Source organism: Schistocerca serialis, chromosome 2, assembly GCF_023864345.2.
Source record: "Schistocerca serialis cubense isolate TAMUIC-IGC-003099 chromosome 2, iqSchSeri2.2, whole genome shotgun sequence".
NCBI classification, from domain to species: Eukaryota; Metazoa; Arthropoda; class Insecta; order Orthoptera; family Acrididae; genus Schistocerca; species Schistocerca serialis.
The window spans coordinates 569,776,873-569,798,786 of NC_064639.1; the positions used below are offsets into that span (position 1 = coordinate 569,776,873).

The 21,914-nt window shown below is 40.5% G+C and overlaps 1 protein-coding gene across 1 annotated transcript in view; it reads left to right on the forward strand.

Moving 5' to 3' along the window:
* LOC126457571 (N-sulphoglucosamine sulphohydrolase) overlaps positions 1-21,914 on the forward strand; it is a 132,854-nt gene that overhangs the window by 61,893 nt on the left and 49,047 nt on the right. Inside the window, exons 6-8 of the mRNA XM_050093994.1 lie at positions 10,687-10,806; positions 18,603-18,803; positions 19,593-19,762. Coding sequence (XP_049949951.1) covers positions 10,687-10,806; positions 18,603-18,803; positions 19,593-19,762 — 491 coding nt within the window. The remainder of the gene's footprint in view (positions 1-10,686; positions 10,807-18,602; positions 18,804-19,592; positions 19,763-21,914) is intronic.

A 21,914-nucleotide genomic window follows, 5' to 3' on the forward strand; every position in this document is an offset into this window, starting at 1 on the left:
CAACAATGACATATTAAACTGTTAGGCCAGTAATATTCATACCTGTCAGCACCTGATTTCTTTGGAATTGGAATTATTATATTCCTCTGAGGGTATTTCACCTGTCTCATACGTCTTGCACACTAGATGGAAGAGTTTTGTCGTGGCTGGCTGTCTCAAGGCTAGCAGTAGTTCTGACAGAATGTCTTCTACTCCTGGGGCCTTCTTTCAATGTAGGTCTTTCAGTGCTCTGTCAAATTCTTCTTGCAGTATTGTATCTACCATCTCATCTTCATCTACATCTTCTTCCATTTCTATAATGTTGACATGAAGTACATCTTTCTTGGTTAGACCCTCTGTATACTCCTTCCACCTTTCCCTTCTTTGCATAGGACTGATTTTCCATTTGAGCTCTTGAGACTCATACAGCTGCTTCTCTTTTCTCCAAAGGTGCCTTTAATTTTACTACAGGTGGAATCTGTCTTTCCCCTAGTGAAGTATGCTTCTAAATCCTCACATTTGACCTCTAGCCACTCCTGCTTAACCATTTTGCACTTCTTGTCAAGTTTATATTTTAGAAATTTGTATTCCCTGTTGCCTGTTTTATTTTCTGCATTTTTGTATTTTCTCCTTTCATCAGTTAAATCCAATATCTCCTGTGTTATCCAAGGATTTCTACCATCGTAACAACTGGGAGAGTGGTGTGCCGACCACATGCCCCTCCTATCCACATCCTCAACTGAGGATGACACGGTGGTCGGATGGTCCCGATGGGCCACTTGTGGCCTGAAGACGGAATGCTTTATCCAAGGATTTCTACTAGGCCTTGTCTTTTTACTTATTCGATCTTCTGCTGCCTTCACTATGTCATTTCTCAAAACTACCCATTCATCTTCTACTCTCTACCTTTCCCCTGTTGTTGTCAGTCATTGCCTGATGGTTCCTCCTCTGAAACTCTCAACAACCTCTGGTTCTTTCAATTTGTCCATGCCCCACTTCCTTAACTTCCTACCTTTTGACAACTTCTTCAGCTTTAATCTACAGTTCATAACCAATACATTGTGGTCAGAGTCAACATCTGCCCCTGGAAATGTCCTACAATTTAAAATATGGTTCTAAAATCTCTGTATTTCTATTACATAATCAGTCTGATACCTTTCAGTGTCTCCAGGCCTCTGCCACATATTAAACCTTCTTTCCTGTTTCTTAAACCAAGTGTTACCAATGATTAAATAATGCTCTGTGGAAAACTCAATCAGGCAGCTTCCTCTTTCATTCCTTTCCCTCATTCCATGTTCACCTACTATTTTTCCTTCTTTTCATTTTCCTACAATCAAATTTCAGTCCCCAATCATATTTAAATTTTTGTCTCCCTTAATTATCTGAATAACTTCTTTTAGTAATGTAGGAAAAGACAGATTGCTACTTGCAGCAAAGAAGGCATGTTAAGTTGCAGACAGTTGTAATTAAAGGACACTTACATAAAGCTTTCAGTCACAGCATTTATCAGTTAAAGAGAGACAAACACCATTCATACACACAAGCAATCACACCTCATGCACACATGACCGCCAACTCCAGAATCTCGGGCCGGAATCCAACTGTGATGTGGGATGCAGGCAGCAATCTGGAGGGGTTGGGAAGGGGAAGGGATAGTAGTGTACAGGTGGGGACAGAGACAAATGCTGTCTGGTGGAGTTTACAGGGACTAGAATGCCAATGGGCACAGTGTCAGGAGGTTGTGGGACATGGAGGTGGGGAAGAAAGGAGAGGAGCAGGGGAAGACGGGCAGATGCATTGGCAGAGGGTGGGCAAATCAATGGGGTGGGAGATGAGAATGGGGAGGAGATGATAGGACAGTGGGGAGTGGAAACTGTTGGTGGATGGAGTGGGGTCAGTAGTTACCATAGCCTGAGGCTGGGATAATTATGGGAGCAGAGAATGTGTTGTAAGGATAACTCCCATCTGTGCAGTTCAGAGAAACTGGTGGTGGAGAGAAGGATCTAGATGGGTCAGGTAGTGAAGCAGCCATTGACATCAAATGTATTATGTTCAGCTGTATGTTGTGCCACAGTGTGGTCTACTTTGCTCTTAGCCACAGTTTGGCAATGGCCATTCATCCTGGTGGACAGCTAGTAGTTGATAGTCATACCAATAGAAAAAGCAGCAGAGCTGGTAAATGACATGGCTGCTTTTACAGGTGGCCCATCCCCTGATGGGGTTTTGATTTGATTTGATTTGATTTTTTATTGGTCCAGTTTTATCATACAGGGTGAAAAGTATTTAAACTGACAAACTCTGGGAGGTTGTAGGGGACTTCAAAACAATTATTTTTCCCTAATGTCATTTTTTCCTATGAGGAGTATTTAAAACGGTAGAGGAAGATTTCCCTGATGGCAAATTAATTAAACCAACAAACACTTTTCCATTTTTTTTATGACCAAGAGACAACACATTAACACCACCCAATTTTAATTACAGTAGATTTTCAAAAATGCCTCCATTGACATGTAAACAAAGTTTACACCGTCGGATCATGTTCTGTCTGACACGGGCAAAAACCCCAGGAGTATCTTGAATAGTTCCTGCTGCTGCTACTATCTGGGCTACCAGATCATCATCTGATGCAACAGGAGTTGTGTAAACAGGGTTGCGCATCTCTCCCCACACAAAGGTCCAGAGGGGACATATCTGGGGATCGAGCAGGTCATGGTACAGGACCTCCTCTGCCAGTCCATGTGTTTGGGAACCGTCGGTCCAGGAATTGACACACACAACGACTGAAATGTGCTGGCATCCCATCATGTTGGAACCACATGCATTGTCTTGTAGGGAGCGGGACGTCTTCCAGCAATTCTGGCAATGCTATGATGAGAAAATTGTAATAGTGCCTGCCATTTAATGGCCTAGGTAGCAGATATGGCGCAATTAAACAGTCCCCAACAACACCGACTCACACATTAATGAAGAACCGCACTTGTTGTTGATCAATCTGCTGTGCGGCTCGCCCATTGTGGTGCGCTACGTTGTACGCACCAACCGCATCAGTGTACTCACTCCAGGTGTATCGCTCCATTAGTAAACAGAGACAATGCACTACTACACTGGTGGACAGCAGTTGCCTACAACTGAAGAGCGTAATAAGCCCTCTAACAACTAAAGATCGTAATACGGCTTCTAACAACTGAAGAGTGTAATACAGCCTCCACCGGTTTAAATAATCCTCATAGGACAAAATGACACTAGGGAAAATATTTGTTTTGATGTCCCCTACAACCTCCCAGAGTTTGTCGGTTTAAATACTTTTCACCCTGTATAGCACAAATTGCACAATTGATATTGGACAGGTCAAAGATGAGTTACAGTAATACATAGTATTAGCAAAATAGTAGGCAAATTAAAATTAGGTACCTATTAAAATTAATTTTGTTACTTATTCAGAAATTCTCTGACAGAATAGAAACAGTGCTTTATTAGAAATGCCTTTAGTTTAGCTTTAAATATTGGATGAGTAGTATTTTCTATTTCCTCTGGTATCTTATTGTGTAGTATTACAACAATTTTAATAATGCTCCTCTGATAGGTGGTTGTTCTGTGATATTTTTGATGTATATTTGATTCCCTTCTGGTACTATAGTTGTGTACATTTTTGTTCTGTATCAGTTTGCCTGTTTTCAGGAGGTAGTCCCTAGTGAACAAGATAGTTTCATAAATGAATAAACTTGGAACATTTAGAACACCAAGCTCAGTAAAATGGGATTTACAAGACTCCATCTTTTTAAGGCCACAAATTATTCTTAAAGCTCTTTTTTGCATTCTAAAAACCTTTATACTGTGAGTTGAGTATCCTCAGAAAATGATCCCATATCAGATTAGTGAGTGGAACTGTGCATAGTATGCTTGCAGTACTGTTGTTTTGCTTGTTGTAGCCTTTAAAATTCTTAGGTCATAGCACACAGATGATAGTTTTCTACACAAGTTATTTATATGTGTGTCTCATTTTAAGTCTTGCTGAACCCAGAGACCCAAAAATTTTGTGACACTTACATTTTCTAGGGGATCATTTTTTAATTGGGCTCGAATAGACATTTGATTAGTTGGAGGAATTAAGTGAAAATCGACACACTCAGTTTTTTCAGTATTTGTAATGAGTTTGTTTTTTGTGAACCACTCAGAAAGTCTTTTCATAGAACTTTTTGCTGTGGACTGCGGAGTTTCTGGACTGGATCCAGTGAGTGTCATCAGCAAACAGGATAGTTTTTGTGGGACTCATATATTCAACTAAGTTGTCCACATAAATCAAGAAGAGTAGTGGACCTAAATTGAGCCCTGTGGTACACCATATTTTGTTGGTAATTCTCTAGAAAGAAAGGAGTTGTTTCTTGTTTTATTCATTTTGTTGAATTCATACTGAGGTGATACTTTCTGCCTGCGGTTTTTTAGGCATGAACACAACCAGCTATGTGCTACACCTCTTACTCCTTGTCTTTCTAATTTTTCGACCTGTGACAGGGCTGGAATAGGAAGTGATGGATGGGTGGCTTTGACAGGTTTTGCACCTGGATCTTCCACAGGGATATGATCCTTGTGGCAAGGGATTGGGATTGGGAGTGGCATAGGGATGAACTAGGATGTTGTGGAGGTTGGGTGAGTGACGAACACCACTTTAGGAGTGGTGAGAAGTATCTCAGGTAGGATGTCCCTCATTTCAGGGCATGATGATAGATAATCAAAGCCCTGGTGAAGGATGGTGTTCAGTTGTTCCAGTCCAGGATGGTGCTGGGTGATGAATGGGACACTCCTTTGTAGCTGGTTCTTGGTTTGGTGGGAGAATTGGGGATGTGAGGGGAAATGATACTGGAGATCTTTTTGTGGGATGGGTCTGTGGGATAGTGCCTGTCTGTGAAGGCCTTGGTGAAGCCCTCAGCCAAGGGAATTTTTGTCACTGCAGATATGCTGTCCCCTTGTGGCTAGTCAGTATGGGAGGAATATTTAGGTGTGAAAGGGATGATGGCTGTCAAAATGGAGGTACTGTTGGTGGTTGGTGAGTTTAATGTGGACAGAGGTGCGGATGGAGCCACCAGAGAGGAGGAGGTTAACATCTAGGAATGTGGCAGGCTGGGTTGTGGAGCACCACATGAAGTGAATGGGAGAGAAGGTGTTCAGGTTGTGAAGGAACAAAGATAGGGTTTCTTTACCTTGTGTCCACACCATGAAGATATCATCAATGAACCTGTGTCAGACAAGGGGTTTGGTGTTTTGGGAGGCTAGGAAGGTCTCCTCTAGACAGAACAAAAAAAGGTTGGCATTGGAGGGTGCCATGTGGGTGGCCATGGCTGTGCCGCAGACTGGTTTATATACCACCCCTTCAAAGAAGAAGTAGTTGTAGGTTAGGGTAAAGTTAGTAAGTTGTATGAGGAATGAGGTAGTGGATCTGGAGTCTGAAAGGCATTGGGAAGGGTAGTGTTTAATAGCGCTAAGACCATGTGCATGAGGGATGTTGGTGTGTAGGGAGGTGAAGTCAACAGTGATGAGTGGGGATCCAGGAGGTATAGAGGTGGGGATGGTGGAGAAAGTGGTTGGTGTCTTTGATGTGGGAGGCTAGATTATAGGCAATTAGTTGGAGGTGTTGGTCAATGAGGGCTGAAATTCTTTCAGTGGGGACACAGTAACCAGGGACAAGGGGGCATCCAGGATTGTTGGATTTGTGGATTTTCCGGAGCATGTAAAAGATGTGTGTGTGGGGTGTCATAGGGGTTAGGAAGGAAATGGATTTAGGGGAGATCTTCTGGGAAGGGCCTAAGGCTTTGAGCAAGGACTAAAGTTGTGTTGGACTTCTGGGATGGGATCTCTGTGGCAGAATTTACAGGTGGTGGAGTCAGATAATTGATGGAGGCCTTCTGCCAGGTAGTCACTGTGATTTGTAACAACAGTGGTGGAACCTTTGTCTGCAGGTAGGATGATTAGGTCAGGATTTGTTTTAGGTTGTGTATGGCTGTTATTTCCTCTATTGAAAAGTTGGTGTTCTGAGGAATGGACTTGAGGGAAGGACAGCGAGGCTAAGTTGGAGGTAAGGAATTCTTGGAAGGTGACCAGCAAGTGGTTTTTTTTTTTTTTTTTTTTTTTTTTTTTTTTTTTTTTTTTTTAATATAAAAAATCAAGTCATACATTTCTTCAATCTGTTCAGCATCATCTGCAGAGCAGGTTGGCATATAAACTTGTACTACTGTGGTGGGTGTGGGCTTTGTGTCTATCTTGGCTACAAAAATGCTGTTCATAGTAGCTTACCTGAATCCCTATTTTCTTATTCATTATTAAACCTAGTCCTGCTTTACTCCTATTTGACTTTGTACTTATAGCCCTGTATTCAACTGACCAGAAGTCCTGTTTTGCCTGGTATTGAACTCACTGATTCCCACTATATTTAACTTTAGCTCATCCATTTTCCAATCAAATTTTCTAACCTACCTGCACGATTAAGAGATCTAAAATTCCATGCTCCTACCCATAGAATGCCAGTTTTGTTTCTCCTGATGATGACATCCTCCTGAGCAGTCCCCGTATGGAGATCTGAATGGGGGGCTATTTTACCTCCGTAATATTTTACCCAAGGTGGTACCATTATCATTTAACCATGCAGTAGAGCTGAGCTGCATGCCCTCGCGGAAAATTAAAGCTGTAGCTTCCCCTTGCTTTCAGTTGTTCACCATATCAATACAGGAAGGCCATTCTGGTTAATGTCACAAGGCCAGCTCAGTCAATCATCCAGACTGTCGCCCCTGCAACTACTGAAAAGGATGCAGCCTCCCTTCAGGAACCATATGTTTGCCTGACCGCTCAACAGATACCCCTCCATTGTGGTTGCACCTACAGTACAGCTATGTGTATCACTGAGGCATGTAAGCCTACCCACCAATAGCAAGGTCCATGGTTCATGGGAGGGGTTGGGGGGAGGGGGGAGGGAGGAATTGTAAATTCTTGTTGACTATTGGACAGGTAGGAATATTCAGAGTGAACTGTTGTATACTTCCATTATATGTAGATAACTGTTCTTCTTGGGCAAGCATTCAAGTGATTATGTGTATGGTCTGCTAGCAGTTGGAAATAGATTAGATATGTAATATAATTATGAAAGCAGCATATTTTATCAATGTAGTGGATTTCTTGGTAGTTTTTCCATGTTAAATTTAGTCCATGGAAGGATGGAGGATGGGATAAGATCTGAAATACTTTGCCAATGAGCTCTTTGATGATAATCAGTGGGGTGTTCCTTTAGCTTGGTGAGAACTGTTCAGTGGCTGAAACCAAAGGCACACAATTCTCTGTTGAGTTTCAGTTGCCTCTAGGCATCACAGGAGAAGCATCATGTTATGGCTGTGACTTCTATATGGTCTGACAGTGTGGCTCATTAATTACCATCAGTAAATTATCTCAGCTCTACTCTTCCCAGCTCTCAGTCATGGGGTTAGTTTTAAAGGGCTCTTTGTCATGTGATAATAGGAAAGAAATATCAGAAATATTAGAGCTGATATACTGATATGATATGGCATAAGTCATCTGTAGCCAAAACTCTCCTTTAATTTATGAGATGAGATGCAGCCACAAGCCAGGCAGAAGTGCATATATGTCAGCATCTTATACAGATAGGTAGTCTGTAGGCAGAATTACTGCAGATCAAGAAAGATAAATTACTAAATAAGCTCACATTTTTAAAGAAATTTTGAGGAATACATTGTTTTAAAATTTCTGCAATTGTCATTACACATCAGTTCTCACAGAGAGAAACTACTAAATGAACAAAGCTTTCCTGTGTGAGAAAACACAGAACATACCTAGTAAGTCTGACATTGCTGAACTTATTTGTGGCCAAAAAGCTGGATGTGATAAATGGAAGAAAGTTATGTTTAAGACACTAGATCCAACATGAGCCTCTTCAGTCAATAAAATAATAAATTCCATTATCTTCATCAGGAGATTGAAAGAAACAACTTTAAGCTGGACACTCGTGGAAAGTGGTCCATCACCCTGGGTAATGATTCTAGATGTTTTGCCACAAGGAGTTCAATTAACCTATCCCACCCTGAGGAAGAAACTAATAGTTCTGAAAACTAGAATTTTTTGTTAGGATATACTTTATTATTATTATTATTATTACTATTCAGTTTATTACTAGCCAGCCATTTTGTCTCCATGGTTTATAATTTTCACAGGTGAATTTCGTTTTGATACAATGAAGAACAAGACACAACCAGAATGAAAAGAAGTTGACCAGTTTACAATATTGTGAAACCAAACTCAAACTTTAGTAAGATGAAAGCATCTGGTTTTAAGTATGAAGTTTAGCAAAATGTAGTGTGATACTTGAATTTGATCCTCTCAATTCTACTTTGAATGCTGTAATATTTTTTAAGCAATTTTAATTAATGCATGAAGAATTGTATTTATGAGTTACATGAACACCTTTTGTACCCCTCTAGAAGTAATTCATTCTCGTATCATGGGGAACATCCCACAGTTTGAGAAGCTCTGTGGTATAATTTTAAAATTATGAGATAGAATTGCTGACCAGTGCTCATCTTCAAGAGAAAAAAACTATTAATTCCTGAATCAGGGAGGAAAGAGGGATGGACAGGTCACTCATACCCCAGGATGAGATGGTCCCAGTTGTTGTGAGGATAAGGCTGGTTGGCTGGTTTTTGGGGAAGGAGACCAGACAGCGAGGTCATCAGTCTCATCGGATTAGGGAAGGATGGGGAAGGAAGTCGGCCGTGCCCTTTGAAAGGAACCATCCCGGCATTTGCCTGGAGCGATTTAGGGAAATCATGGAAAACCTAAATCAGGATGGCCGAATGCGGGTGTGAGGATAAGGGAAGACAAAGATAAAGCAGTAGGTTTTAGAGAGATTAGGATATCAATGATATTACATCAATAAGCACTGTGCCAGCTTTAGTTCAGAATCTAGATGAAATGAAGTGATTGTATAACATTATTTGCTGAGAGACCATGTCTGGGGCAAGACAGTGATGCAAATGAGATGAAATGAGTAGGACAACACAAATACCTAGTCCCCAAACAAAGAACATCTTCAGTCCATCTAGGAATTAAACCCGGGACCCTGTGAATTAGAGGCAACAGTGGTAATGACTAAACCATGAGCTATGAACAATCAGAGATGATGAGGACAGAGTAAGAAGTAAAGATGGATTAAGAGGAAGAGAAAGGAAATGAATAGTGCAATTAAAAGCTAAGAAGGAGCTAGGAAGTAACCAATTTGGGAAGGGAGGGGGGGGGGGGGGTGAGGAGAGTTAAAATTGACAAATTAAAAATTAATAAAGAAAATTATTAAATAATACATAATAAATAAAAAATAATAATAATGAAAAAATTAATAATAATCACAAAAGATGTGAGCCTTAAGTTATGCTGTAGAGCATGTTAAGGTTAGGGATTAGGTGACTCCAAGTTGGACAGTTCTTCTATGCCTATTCATGCACTCAGCCATTTTGGTGGTGTTCACTTCTATACAAAATGCTGTTCAATAGGCACATGCTAGTTGGTAAACAACAAACATGGTTTTGCAAGTTGCTTTGCTTTTGATACTGTAAGATTAATGAAAGGTTCTGCAGTATGTACATGGTTGTGGATGGATGCATGGAGGAGATTTTGCAGTGAGAACAATAACAAGGGTACAAAACTCAGGCTAAATGTAATGATCTGAGAATGTTGAGACAGGCACAAGGAGTTTGAGGGAGCTTGTGTACTTGTGTAACAGAGACTTACTTTCAAAAGGAAAATATGACAAGCAACTGAAGAAGTAAGTTAACTGGAAACATGAACCATTGTAACAGTTACTCTTTTCTCTCCTCATCTGCCAAAAGTAGTCACCCTATAGGCTGCCAGTACAGCTTCTGAGATTTCCACATTAAATACCACCAAAGGTGCAAACCCCACTGTGCCAATTTAACAGCTGCTGGGCATCATAGTAACAACATCAAGTCATGGTGGCAACTTTCCCCTAATTTGACATTGTCACCTAACAATCTTCAAATAAGAATTTCCTTCAGTAAAAATGTGTTTCCATCCTTCTCACTCCTCATACTGTGTAACATCCTTGTGATTTAATAACATGGGTAGGGAGAGACATAGTACTGAAGCTGAACTGATTTAGTAATGTGTGCAACATGTGGTTCAGTTTATGTGATATGTGACAAACTTGGAAGAATTTTAATGAAATCAGCAACTGATTGTTTCTGTTATTATAATTTGAAAGTATGAGTGTATCTGTTACATAAAATATGTTTATTTTACTTTTAGTTTATTTTAACTATATTCTGCTTCATAATAGCTGACTTGATTAATAAAGATACTTACTACATAATAATGCCTTTTGAGTAATGAATTTCAATAACAATATGTAGAATTAATTTATTGCAACATAAATTCTTATTGAGGATATGTATTGGGGATAATTAAAGCTCAAACTTTATATTCAAAATTTACAAGTGCTATATTAATTAGTGTTTAGCTAACCCTAAGGAATTTGTAAGCTAATGTATATCATCTTATACTGTGTGACTCTGGAAACAAAGAGTAGTATGATATCATATTTTTTAATCAATAACATTCACCTATTTATATATGAAAATGCAGCTTTTTTGCAGAAAAAGCTGTTGTAGTTACTAAAATATGTGGAAAATTTCTGCACAGGTGTTGGTCTAGTATTGAAAGAACTCAAAGATGCAGGTTTTGAAGACAATACACTTGTTATATATTCTTCTGATAATGGAATTCCATTTCCAAGTGGACGCACAAATCTGTATGATCCTGGTAAGTTGGAAATTTAGTATTTATATATATTCAAAAGCTCTGTTACTGTTAGCGCAAATTTTTTACAATAAGTGGAGCAAGATATAAAAAATAAAAAAATAATAAAAAGAAATAAAAAACAAGAATGGAAGCACCATGAAGGGGAAGATGATGATGATGGTGATGTTGTTTGGTTTGTGGGGCACTCAGCTGCAAGGTCCAAATTTTTACACAGCCCAACTTTTTGTACACAGTCCAATCTAGCCACTGTCATGAATGATGATGATGATGATGATGATGATGATGATGATGAAATGATGAGGACATCACAAACACCCAGTCCACAGGCAGAGAAAATCCCCAACCTGGCCGGGAATTGAACCCGCGACCCCATGATCCATGAAGGGGAAGAGAAAATGAAGTAAAACCTCATGAATTGAGAGAGTATGTGATGTTATTTCAGTGTTTACTGTATCAAGTCAAATTTAAATAGAACTTTGCAGAGGGAGCCACTTATCCATATGATGTTACACCCCTTGGGGCATGGATGCATGCACTGATTTGTTTGGTATTGGTGTCATAAAGCCATAGTATCCTTTCCTGAGGTAAGCTGGCCCACAACTTTTGTAACTATAGTCAAGTTGCTATACAAAGTGCTGTTGCTAGCTTTCAGCTGCATACTGTTACTGGCTGCAGCTGAAAACAATAGTAATCTCTATTGCTGTGACAACATTGAAACATTGGCACAGAGATGTTTACAGAAATGTGTTACGTGATTGGTTGAGGTAGGAACGTGAAGCTAGTGCACCAAGTCCACTACATCTTAGTTAGTTAGTGTCATGTTCTGTGGATCATTTGTACAATTAATAGTAATGGTGTGGAAAGAGTCATTTTACATTCACATTGCACTTTCATATCCAAATATGGGTACATGCTGATCTTAAACAGATACGTACAAGATTTCATGGATGAGAACCATGTATTATTCTTACAGTACATTTCTGAACAATGAACACTCTTTTTAAGTTGAGTTACTCCAGAACATTATTCCACAAATTTTTATTGAGTGAGAATACACAAAATATGTCAACTTACTGATTTGTCTCTCCCCAAGATTTGCAATGGTTCGAAGTACAAATGTGGCTCAACTAAGTTGTTTTAGGAGTTCCAAAATGTGTTTTTTTCCAGTTTAAGTTCTCATCAATATGTACACTAGAAATGACATTTCCGTCCTAGATATTATTTCTTCACCAAGTGTTACACTTAACATTAGTGTAGTACTACTAGATGTGCAGAAATGAATACATTGTGCCTTTTTGAAATTGAGAATGAAACAATTCACAGAAAATCATTATCATTCAGTATTCACAGAAAACCATTCACTAATGCTTTTAAGGACATTATTTACCATTTCTTCTGTTGCTGTGTGTATGTTTTGACAGATTGCAGTACTAGTGTTATACACAAAAACAACTAATTCTGCTTGTTGTGTATTAGACAGAAGGTCTTTTACATGTATAAGAAACAATAGTTGACCTAAGATTGAGTCTTGTGGAACCCCAGAATGATTTCTCCCCAGTTGGTTGAATTATTAAGTATAACTTTCTGTATTGTTTTAATGATGAAATCTCTTTGGGTGATCAACCAAGTGAAGGAGCCATCATCATCATCATCTTTACCTGAAGATGATGAGTACGATACTCATTGAGATATTGCAACAAGACAATGCCACCATTCAGCTGATCACCTGGGAAGATAACACTGTAATTTGCAATGAAGCCTACACTCACATATACATTGATGTAGTTAGATGTGAAATTATTCTTTGGTTTTCTATACAATAAATTCCATACAGCCTCAGTTTATCCAGGACAATATTGTGATCAACACAGTCAAATGAGTTAGAAAGGTCACGGAAAATACCAACTGGTGCTATTTTGCCACTTAGTGCTTGTAAAATGTAGCAACTGAATGTGCAAATGGCATCCTTGGTTGCACAACTCTTCTGAAATCCAAACTGTAGTTTACTGAGGATATTATTCATGCTCAGGTGGGATATTATTCTAGAATACATGAACTTCTCAAAATCTCCTATCAGATTTTTCCAAATCAGATTTATAAGAGGGATTTAACAATGGCGTATTTCAATATCTGTGGAAAAATGACCCGAGTTAGTAATGCATTACATATTTCAGAAAATTCAATGCTTATTATATGGGAACAAGTCTTTAGCATTCTGTTGGAAATCCCACTTAATTTAGACTTCCTTTTATTTTTGAGAGAATATATAATTTTCTTCATTTCAGTAGGAGAAGTAGGTGAGACATCCATATGATTGAACTGCATGTAAGTTTCCTGTTGAACATACATCTGTGAGGGATCGTCTTACACTGACTTGACTTTAGTCTTTGATAGTCTGGATGTGAAGTTGTCTGAACTGAGGTCTCAGTTGATGTCTGAGATGGTCCCACCCATGTTCTGTCAGGGACAGATCTGAGGATATTGTGGGCCACAGCAATAACTCAGCATTACACAGACAGCTCATAGAGGACCTGCCATGTGTGGATGAGCATTTTCCTGTTGAAAAACATCACCACAATGCTGCTGCAAGAGAGGTAACACATGAGTACCAGGATGTATGTTACATATTATTGTGCTTTCAGAATCCTATCAGTTACTTCCAACCCTGACCTGAAGTCATATACAATGGCTCCTGACAACATAATGTCAGGAGTAACACTGCTGTGCAACTCCAAAACATCAGATGAATCAGCCCGCTCCCCAGTCACTGCCATACTAGCCGGTGATGTTCTTCCAGGATACATAGAACTGCAATTCATTGCTGAACACAGTGCAGTGCTGTTCATCAGCAGTCTATGCTTCCCTGTCACAGCACCACTCCAAACAGTCATTTGTGTTGTGATGTTAACAGCAGCCTAATCATGGGACAATAATGTCCTAGTCCGGATGCTGCTAGTCTCTGACAAATGATGCGCGATGGCACATTATGTTGCAGGGAGTCTATTGTAGCCCCAGGTGGTCACTTGTGCAACAAATAACCATACAGGTGTGGACCACGGATTGCCGAATCCTCCAACTGCAGGCAATGCTACCACAAAGATGGTACACAGACAGCTCCATAATAATACGAACAGCCCGGATTGTTTTCAGCCAATCTTCTTGCTATCACCACAGCATTGAATGGGCCCAGCTGTGCCATTGGCAGTGTGCATATCACAGTGTACAGAGATGGGATTGTGGGCATCTCTTCCCATCCATGAGATGACATGCTTGCTGTATGCAAGCCTGTATTCTTCCATAGGTTGGTATTTAGGACACCACCCAGCCACTCCTCAGCAATGTGCTTAGTGTGTGCTCACCATGTCTATCACTGAGATGGTTGAGGATCAATCATTGTCATGTCCAAGTTATCAGACCATCATCGAGTGCCTGCTCCATGCCACATTTCAGGACTTCACCTCTGGCCCATCCTCCAGCTCGCCATTGACCACACAGGGCTCTCACCTTGCTGTATGTCATCTATGATTGTCCTGGCCTCTCACCTAACTGGATGTCATCTGTGATTGTCCAAAGCTGTTGCTTCTTTGGCTGTCACCATCATGTCCAGGACTCCTGCTTTACTGGGCACAATCTTCGACAGTCCATGGCTGTCATCTCGCTGGACACATATGTGACTGTCTCGGACTGCCATCTCACTGGACACTGTTTCCAACCATCCAGGACCACTATCTTCCTAGACAGCATCTCTGGCCATCCAGGACTGCCGTCTTGCTAGATACTGACTCAGACCATTCAGGGCTACTGTCTTGCTAGATGCCGTCTCCAACCATCCAGAACTGCCATCTTGCTAGACACCATCTTTGACCATCTAGGACTGCAATCTCACTGGATGTCATCTCTGACCACCCAGGACTGACATCTCACTGGATGCCAACTCCAGCCATCTAGCACTGCAGTCATGGCTTCACAGCAGGCTTTGCCATCTCTTCTTATGGGGGAGGTCACATGTGCTACAACCAACCATACAGGCATGGGCTGTGGGTTGCCAAATCCTCAACCTGCAGGCAACACTACCATGGGAGAATATATACAGACAGCCTGATAACAATATAAAGAGCTTGGACTGATTTTTATCAATCTTCCTGCTTTTATCACAGCATTGGGCGGTGCCCGGGTGGGCTGCTGGTACTGTGCATGTTGTTGTACACAGTGCTGCAATCACAAGCATGTCTTCCCATCTGTGAGATTACATGCTTGTTGTATTCTTTCAACAGGCAGGTATTTAGGACAACTGGCTGATAACTGGCAGTGTGTTTGGTGTGTGCTCACAGTGTATCTTGCCCGGGTGGTGGAGGATCAGACACCACCATATCTGAGTCATCAGGCCATCATTGAGTGTCTCTTCTGTGCTGCCTTGCTGGACTTCACCTCCGGCCTGTCTTCAAGATCACAGATCATCCAGGGCTCTCACTTGATGGATGTGATCTACGATCATCCAGGTCTCTCATCTGACTGGATGTCATTTATGATTGTCCAGGGCTCTCACCTTGATGGACTTCAGCACTGCTGATCATCCAGGGCTCATGACTTGGTGGACATCATCTTTGGCTGTCCAGGGCCACTATTTTGCTGGATGCATCTTCATCCATCCAGGACTGTCATCCTCCTCAATGCATCTCCCACTGTCTATGACCACCATCTCTCTGTATACATCTCCAACTGTCCTGGATTGCCATCTTGCTGTACACCATCTCACTGGACGCTGACTCTGACAGCCCAGGACTGTTGTCTCACTGGATGCTGTTGCCAACTGTGCAGGAATGCCATCTCACTGGACACCATCTTGGACCTTGACTGCTGCTCGCCCTCAAGCTCCTACCACTGTTGGCTGACCAAGGGCCCACATACTACAGCTGTGTTATTGTATTTTGTTTCAGTAGCCTCAGTAAAAGCACAGCTATTCTCTGCTAACTGTGCATCTCATTTGCAGCACATTGCTCCTCCCTTCGTAAAAACAAAAGAGTCTGTTACTGTTCTCAAATGGCAGGCACAGATGTGAAGTGGTTACAATGTGCTTCATCCACATAGAGCAGTTCTCCTTTATAGTGGTCAGATGCGGTTGACTGGAACCTTGATACGAAGTGCGCCTGCCTTCACATTCCCATGCAGCCCAACATCAGGATGTTGTCTTATCCAAATCCCCACAAATCTGGATATTTCATGATTCAACCAGCTGGCCAAATGGAAACCCACAGTGAGGTCCCTTACAAACTCTGTCAGGTGTTGGTAATTCTGTCTCATATGAGTATGCAGCATATCCCAGTTTTCCACAGTGAGCACTAAACATCTCCCACTGTTCGTATTCCTTACACCCCCACCAGACCCAGTAACAACTAAACACAAACAACACTAATAAACTCTGATGGCCATTCTATCTGTCAAAAATAATTGGAGCTCGAATCATTTGCATATCCACCAATGGTATGTATGTGTATGAAGTTACATTAATATTTGATTACTTTTTTGTCAGGCACTGTATAATGTAGTTTCATATCCTTGCTGCCCCACATACATAAAAATGCAACAGAATTTGGTCTATCACAGTTGCATTCCTAAGCGTATGATGATGATTTTTTTTCATGACCATAGATTTACCACCTGTGATCAGCATATTTGATTGGTTGAGGCCTGTCAATTGGGGATAGTCTTCTCCATGTGAACTGCAGGAATAACAGGAAGATGGTTGCCATTGTGAAGTAATACAGCTTTAAACTAAGCTTGGAGGAGTCTTTAGATAACCTCCAATTAGCTGAATCGTGATTCAGATTCAAATATTTCATCAAGCCATTAATGTCACAGCAAACAGCAAGATTGTTTTTCTTCTGAAAAATGGGAATCAGGTCCCTGTGAACATGTCAACACTGTGAGACCCTGACATCAAGTTGGAAAATATTCCATTGTTGTAGTCTTGACCCTAGAAGTTCTGCATTCTCCTTCAACAAATCAAGGTCTCAAAAGAAAGCACTTAATTCCACTTGACTCAGTCTTTTCAATTTACCATATTTTTTTTATCAAAATAAGATTCATGGGATGTGGAAGTCTTGTTGGATTCTTCTTATTCCACACTATCTTCATTTTCTACATAAGGCTCATAATTTTTTGGTGGGAAAGGAACCAATAAACTAGCTGAATGTGGAATAGGTTGAATAGTGGATGGAAGATTAGGGTATTGAACTGTTTCTAGTTTCTTCATTGACAACCCTGCATTTACAGGTGTAGTCAAGCAGAAACTGCAATTATCTCTATGGTTTTTAGAGCACTGCCAAGCCATAGGCACTGCAAAAGCCATAGATCATTTTTTAAATTATTTTTCAGCTATTCTCATAGTTTAACTGAACAAGAGTTGCAACATATATGTGGAACCATGATTTATCTTCGTTCCATGCCTTCAGATCAAAATAATGCTGATAGGCAATCTCGACAACAGGTGTCAGATTGCATTTAAGATGTTAAAATGCAACCAAACTTAGTCACTGAATTGGCACATTTTCGTAGCATTTTAATTTAACAAATTCTACACTTGAAAGGTGCTAGAAAACCGAAATTGCAATGTCAACAATATGAAATTCCCAGACACAACGACAGTACTAACGTTTATACCCTACAAACATCTGGAGAACATTGTGTTTTGTCATTTAATGGGTGTGAGAACTTTCAAAAATTTATGCAAACTAAAAATGTAAATCTGGAAAAAAAATGACATGTCATTGTATCTATGAAGCAAGAGCTAATCAGTCATTTTATGGTAATGTCTGAATGCAGCAAATGGAAATAAATAAGAATAAGCTATTTTTTAGACTGAAATATTTTCATTCTTGATCAGTGTTATTTGTAAAAAGTGAGACGTAATATATAGCAGGTTACATTAATTTTCATGTACAAAATCACATTGTTTATGGTTTTACATTTTATTTTTTATATTTTATTATTTGTGTTAAATTTTCTGTAACGAATAGCCATTGGAACCAACGGTGAGATATTTTGTAAAGAAGACAAAATACCTTTTATGTATTATGCATGGTGACAGGCACAAGAATCTGTACAGTTATGAGTGTTTTCCATTTGTAAAGTGTAAGTGCCAGGTATTTGAGAGCTGCAGTATTTATGAAACATAATGCTACCTGATAGTTGCACTTCTGTATTGTACTTCTATAGTTAGAAAACCTATTTATTACCAACAATATTATGAAAAAGAAAGTTGCCACTCACCATATAGCGGAGATGCTGAGTCACAATTAGGCACAACAGAAAGATTGTCACAATTAAAGCTTTCAGCCATTAAGGCCTTCGTCAACAATAGATGGCACACACCCACCCACCCACCCACACACACACACACACACACACACACACACACACACACACACACACACACGACTGCAGTCTCAGGCAAATGGCCGAAAGCTTTAATTGTGAGAGTCTTTTGTTGTGCCTATATGCAACTCAGCATCTCCGCTATATGGTGAGTAGCAACTTTCCTTTTCATAATATTGTTACATTCCATCCTGGATTTTCCATTGTTTGACTATTTATTACTAAGTGTTACAGGCCATATAGTAATTGATATGGGCAGTGCTTGATTTGTGGTGGTAGGTGCCAGTATGCTGCACCAGTATCTCTGAAGAAAAAAAAGTGTTAAAATAATGTTTTAAGATGTCTAACCCCTTTTTTACAAATCAAACACTAGGTATGGGTCATTAACAAGTTTAATATACTATATTACTTTATTTCCACAGGTATGGCAGAACCACTGCTGATCAGATCTCCAAATCCTGGAGACAGAAAAAATGAAGTTACATATAAAATGTCAAGTCTGTTGGATATAACTCCAACAATTCTTGACTGGTTTGGAGTTAGCCATTGTGATGAGAATAATAATTATATTTCTTGCCATTCACAGTTCACTGGGCAATCACTGCTGCCCCTTCTCCATGCAGGTTAGTTTTTATCTGTTAAACTAAGCAAAGTCTGTAACTTATGGTAATCATAAATGGATAAAAGATAGATGTATGTACCACAACCAATCACAATGTTTAAGATTATTGATCTTATGACATTAATTAATTAACAATGTGTTTTGAGCCACTTGGGCTCATCATCAGGCATCAAGGCAAACAAATAATTTAAATATTATGATACAAATATTATCAGCTAGATTATTACTGATTTCTTGAGCTGCCAGAGTCTTAAATAAGTCCAGAGCATATGCTAGTGACTTATTGCATTCATGTTCCTTGGCTGATGTGGTGATTGAGCATCTGTCCTAATTTCTGTAGCATTTATTGCACTGATTTTGGTCTTCTTTTCACATTATTCAATGTTTTTAAAGTGAGGCTAACTCACCTTGTACCAGCACCTTATTTTTATATTCCTTCAGTGCAGAGACCCCTGTTTCCTTCTCATATAGAATTTACAGCAAGTTCAGATGATGGAATGACCTCGTATTGAAAGAAATTGTGGAGTAGTGAATTGTCTCTTTCTGGACATCACATGAGTTCTTATTATAGATTGTAGTCTCCTACTTCATTTCACAATATAAAACTCTGTTCTACAGATACAGATATTTGCATCCTGCATTTACCTGTAGCCTTGTCTCCTGTTAGAAGAGAGATAAGTGTAAAAATCTTTATCAACTTTGTATATTCCTCACGGTTACTTAGCCTGCATAGAGTCATCCATTGTTATGAATTTTATTCATGTAAATATATTATATTTGTTTTCTCCAGAGCCACCAGAAACTGACAGACCCATTTTTGCAAGTCATTCACATCATGAAGTCACCATGTATTATCCAATGAGGGCAGTGCGGACTAAGCGGTATAAACTGATACATAATATGAACTACAAGATGCCATTTCCAATTGATCAAGATTTCTATTTATCACCAACATTCCAGGTTTGTATAAAGCATTCAGGGCACTATATTCCTGCTGAGGATTAATATTTTACTCTTTAGCACATGTTGATTATTTGTGTATATGCACTTGGGCTTCTCACCATATAGATGGTGCCACAGACAGGAACAAGAAAAAGACTGCAATGGAAAATCCAGGATGGAATAATGACAATTTTATAAAGGGATAGCTGCTACTCACCATATAGCAGAGAGCTGAGTCGCATATGGGCACAACAAAAAGACTGTCAAAGAAAGCTTTTGGCCAAACAAACCTTCATTAGAATCACACAAAACACACACACACAGAGATATATATATATATATATATATATATATATGAATTAATAGAGGGAAACATTCCACATGGTAAAAATATATCTAAAAACCAAGATGATGTGACTTACCAAACGAAAGCGCTGGCACGTCGATAGACACACAAACAAACACAAACATACACACAAAATTCAAGCTTTCGCAACAAACTGTTGCCTCATCAGGAAAGAGGGAAGGAGAGGGAAAAACGAAAGGATGTGGGTTTTAAGGGAGAGGGTAAGGAGTCATTCCAATCCCGGGAGCAGAAAGACTTACCTTAGGGGGAAAAAAGGACGGGTATACACTCGCACACACACACATATCCATCCACACATATACAGACACAAGCAGACATATACAGAGGCAAAGAGTTTGGGCAGAAATGTCAGTCGAGTCGGAAGTGCAGAGGCAAAGATGTTGTTGAATGACAGGTGAGGTATGAGTGGCAGCAACTTGAAATTAGCGGAGATTGAGGCCTGGTGGATAACGGGAAGAGAGGATATATTGAAGAGCAAGTTCCCATCTCCGGAGTTCGGATAGGTTGGTGTTAGTGGGAAGTATCCAGATAACCCAGACGGTGTAACACTGTGCCAAGATGTGCTGGCCGTGCACCAAGGCATGTTTAGCCACAGGGTGATCCTCATTACCAACAAACACTGTCTGCCTGTGTCCATTCATGTGAATGGGCAGTTTGTTGGTGGTCATTCCCACATAGAATGCGTCACAGTGTAGGCAGGTCAGTTGGTAAATCACGTGGGTGCTTTCACATGTGGCTCTGCCTTTGATCGTGTACACCTTCCGGGTTACAGGACTGGAGTAGGTGGTGGTGGGAGGGTGCATGGGACAGGTTTTACGCCGGGGGCGGTTACAAGGGTAGGAGCCAGAGGGTAGGGAAGGTGGTTTGGGGATTTCATAGGGATGAACTAACAGGTTACGAAGGTTAGGTGGACGGTGGAAAGACACTCTTGGTGGAGTGGGGAGGATTTCATGAAGGATGGATCTCATTTCAGGGCAGGATTTGAGGAAGTCGTATCCCTGCTGGAGGGCCACATTCAGAGTCTGATCCAGTCCCAGAAAGTATCCTGTCACAAGTGGGGCACTTTTGTGTTTCTTCTGTGGGAGGTTCTGGGTTTGAGAGGATGAGGAAGTGGCTCTGGTTATTTGCTTCTGTACCAGATCGGGAGGGTAGTTGCGGGATGCGAAAGCTGTTGTCAGGTTGTTGGTGTAATGGTTCAGGGATTCCGGACTGGAGCAGATTCGTTTGCCACGAAGACCTAGGCTGTAGGGAAGGGACCGTTTGATGTGGAGTGGGTGGCAGCTGTCATAATGGAGGTACTGTTGCTTGTTGGTGGGTTTGATGTGGACGGACGTGTGAAGCTGGCCATTGGAAAGGTGGAGGTCAACATCAAGGAAAGTGGCATGGGATTTGGAGTAGGACCAGGTGAATCTGATGGAACCAAAGGAGTTGAGGTTGGAGAGGAAATTCTGGAGTTCTTCTTCACTGTGAGTCCAGATCATGAAGATGTCATCAATAAATCTGTACCAAACTTTGGGTTGGCAGGCTTGGGTAACCAAGAAGGCTTCCTCTAAGCGACCCATGAATAGGTTGGCGTACGAGGGGGCCATCCTGGTACCCATGGCTGTTCCCTTTAATTGTTGGTATGTCTGGCCTTCAAAAGTGAAAAAGTTGTGGGTCAGGATGAAGCTGGCGAAGGTAATGAGGAAAGAGGTTTTAGGTAGGGTTGCAGGTGATTGGCGTGAAAGGAAGTGCTCCATCGCAGCGAGGCCCTTGACGTGCGGGATATTTGTGTATAAGGAAGTGGCATCAATAGTTACAAGG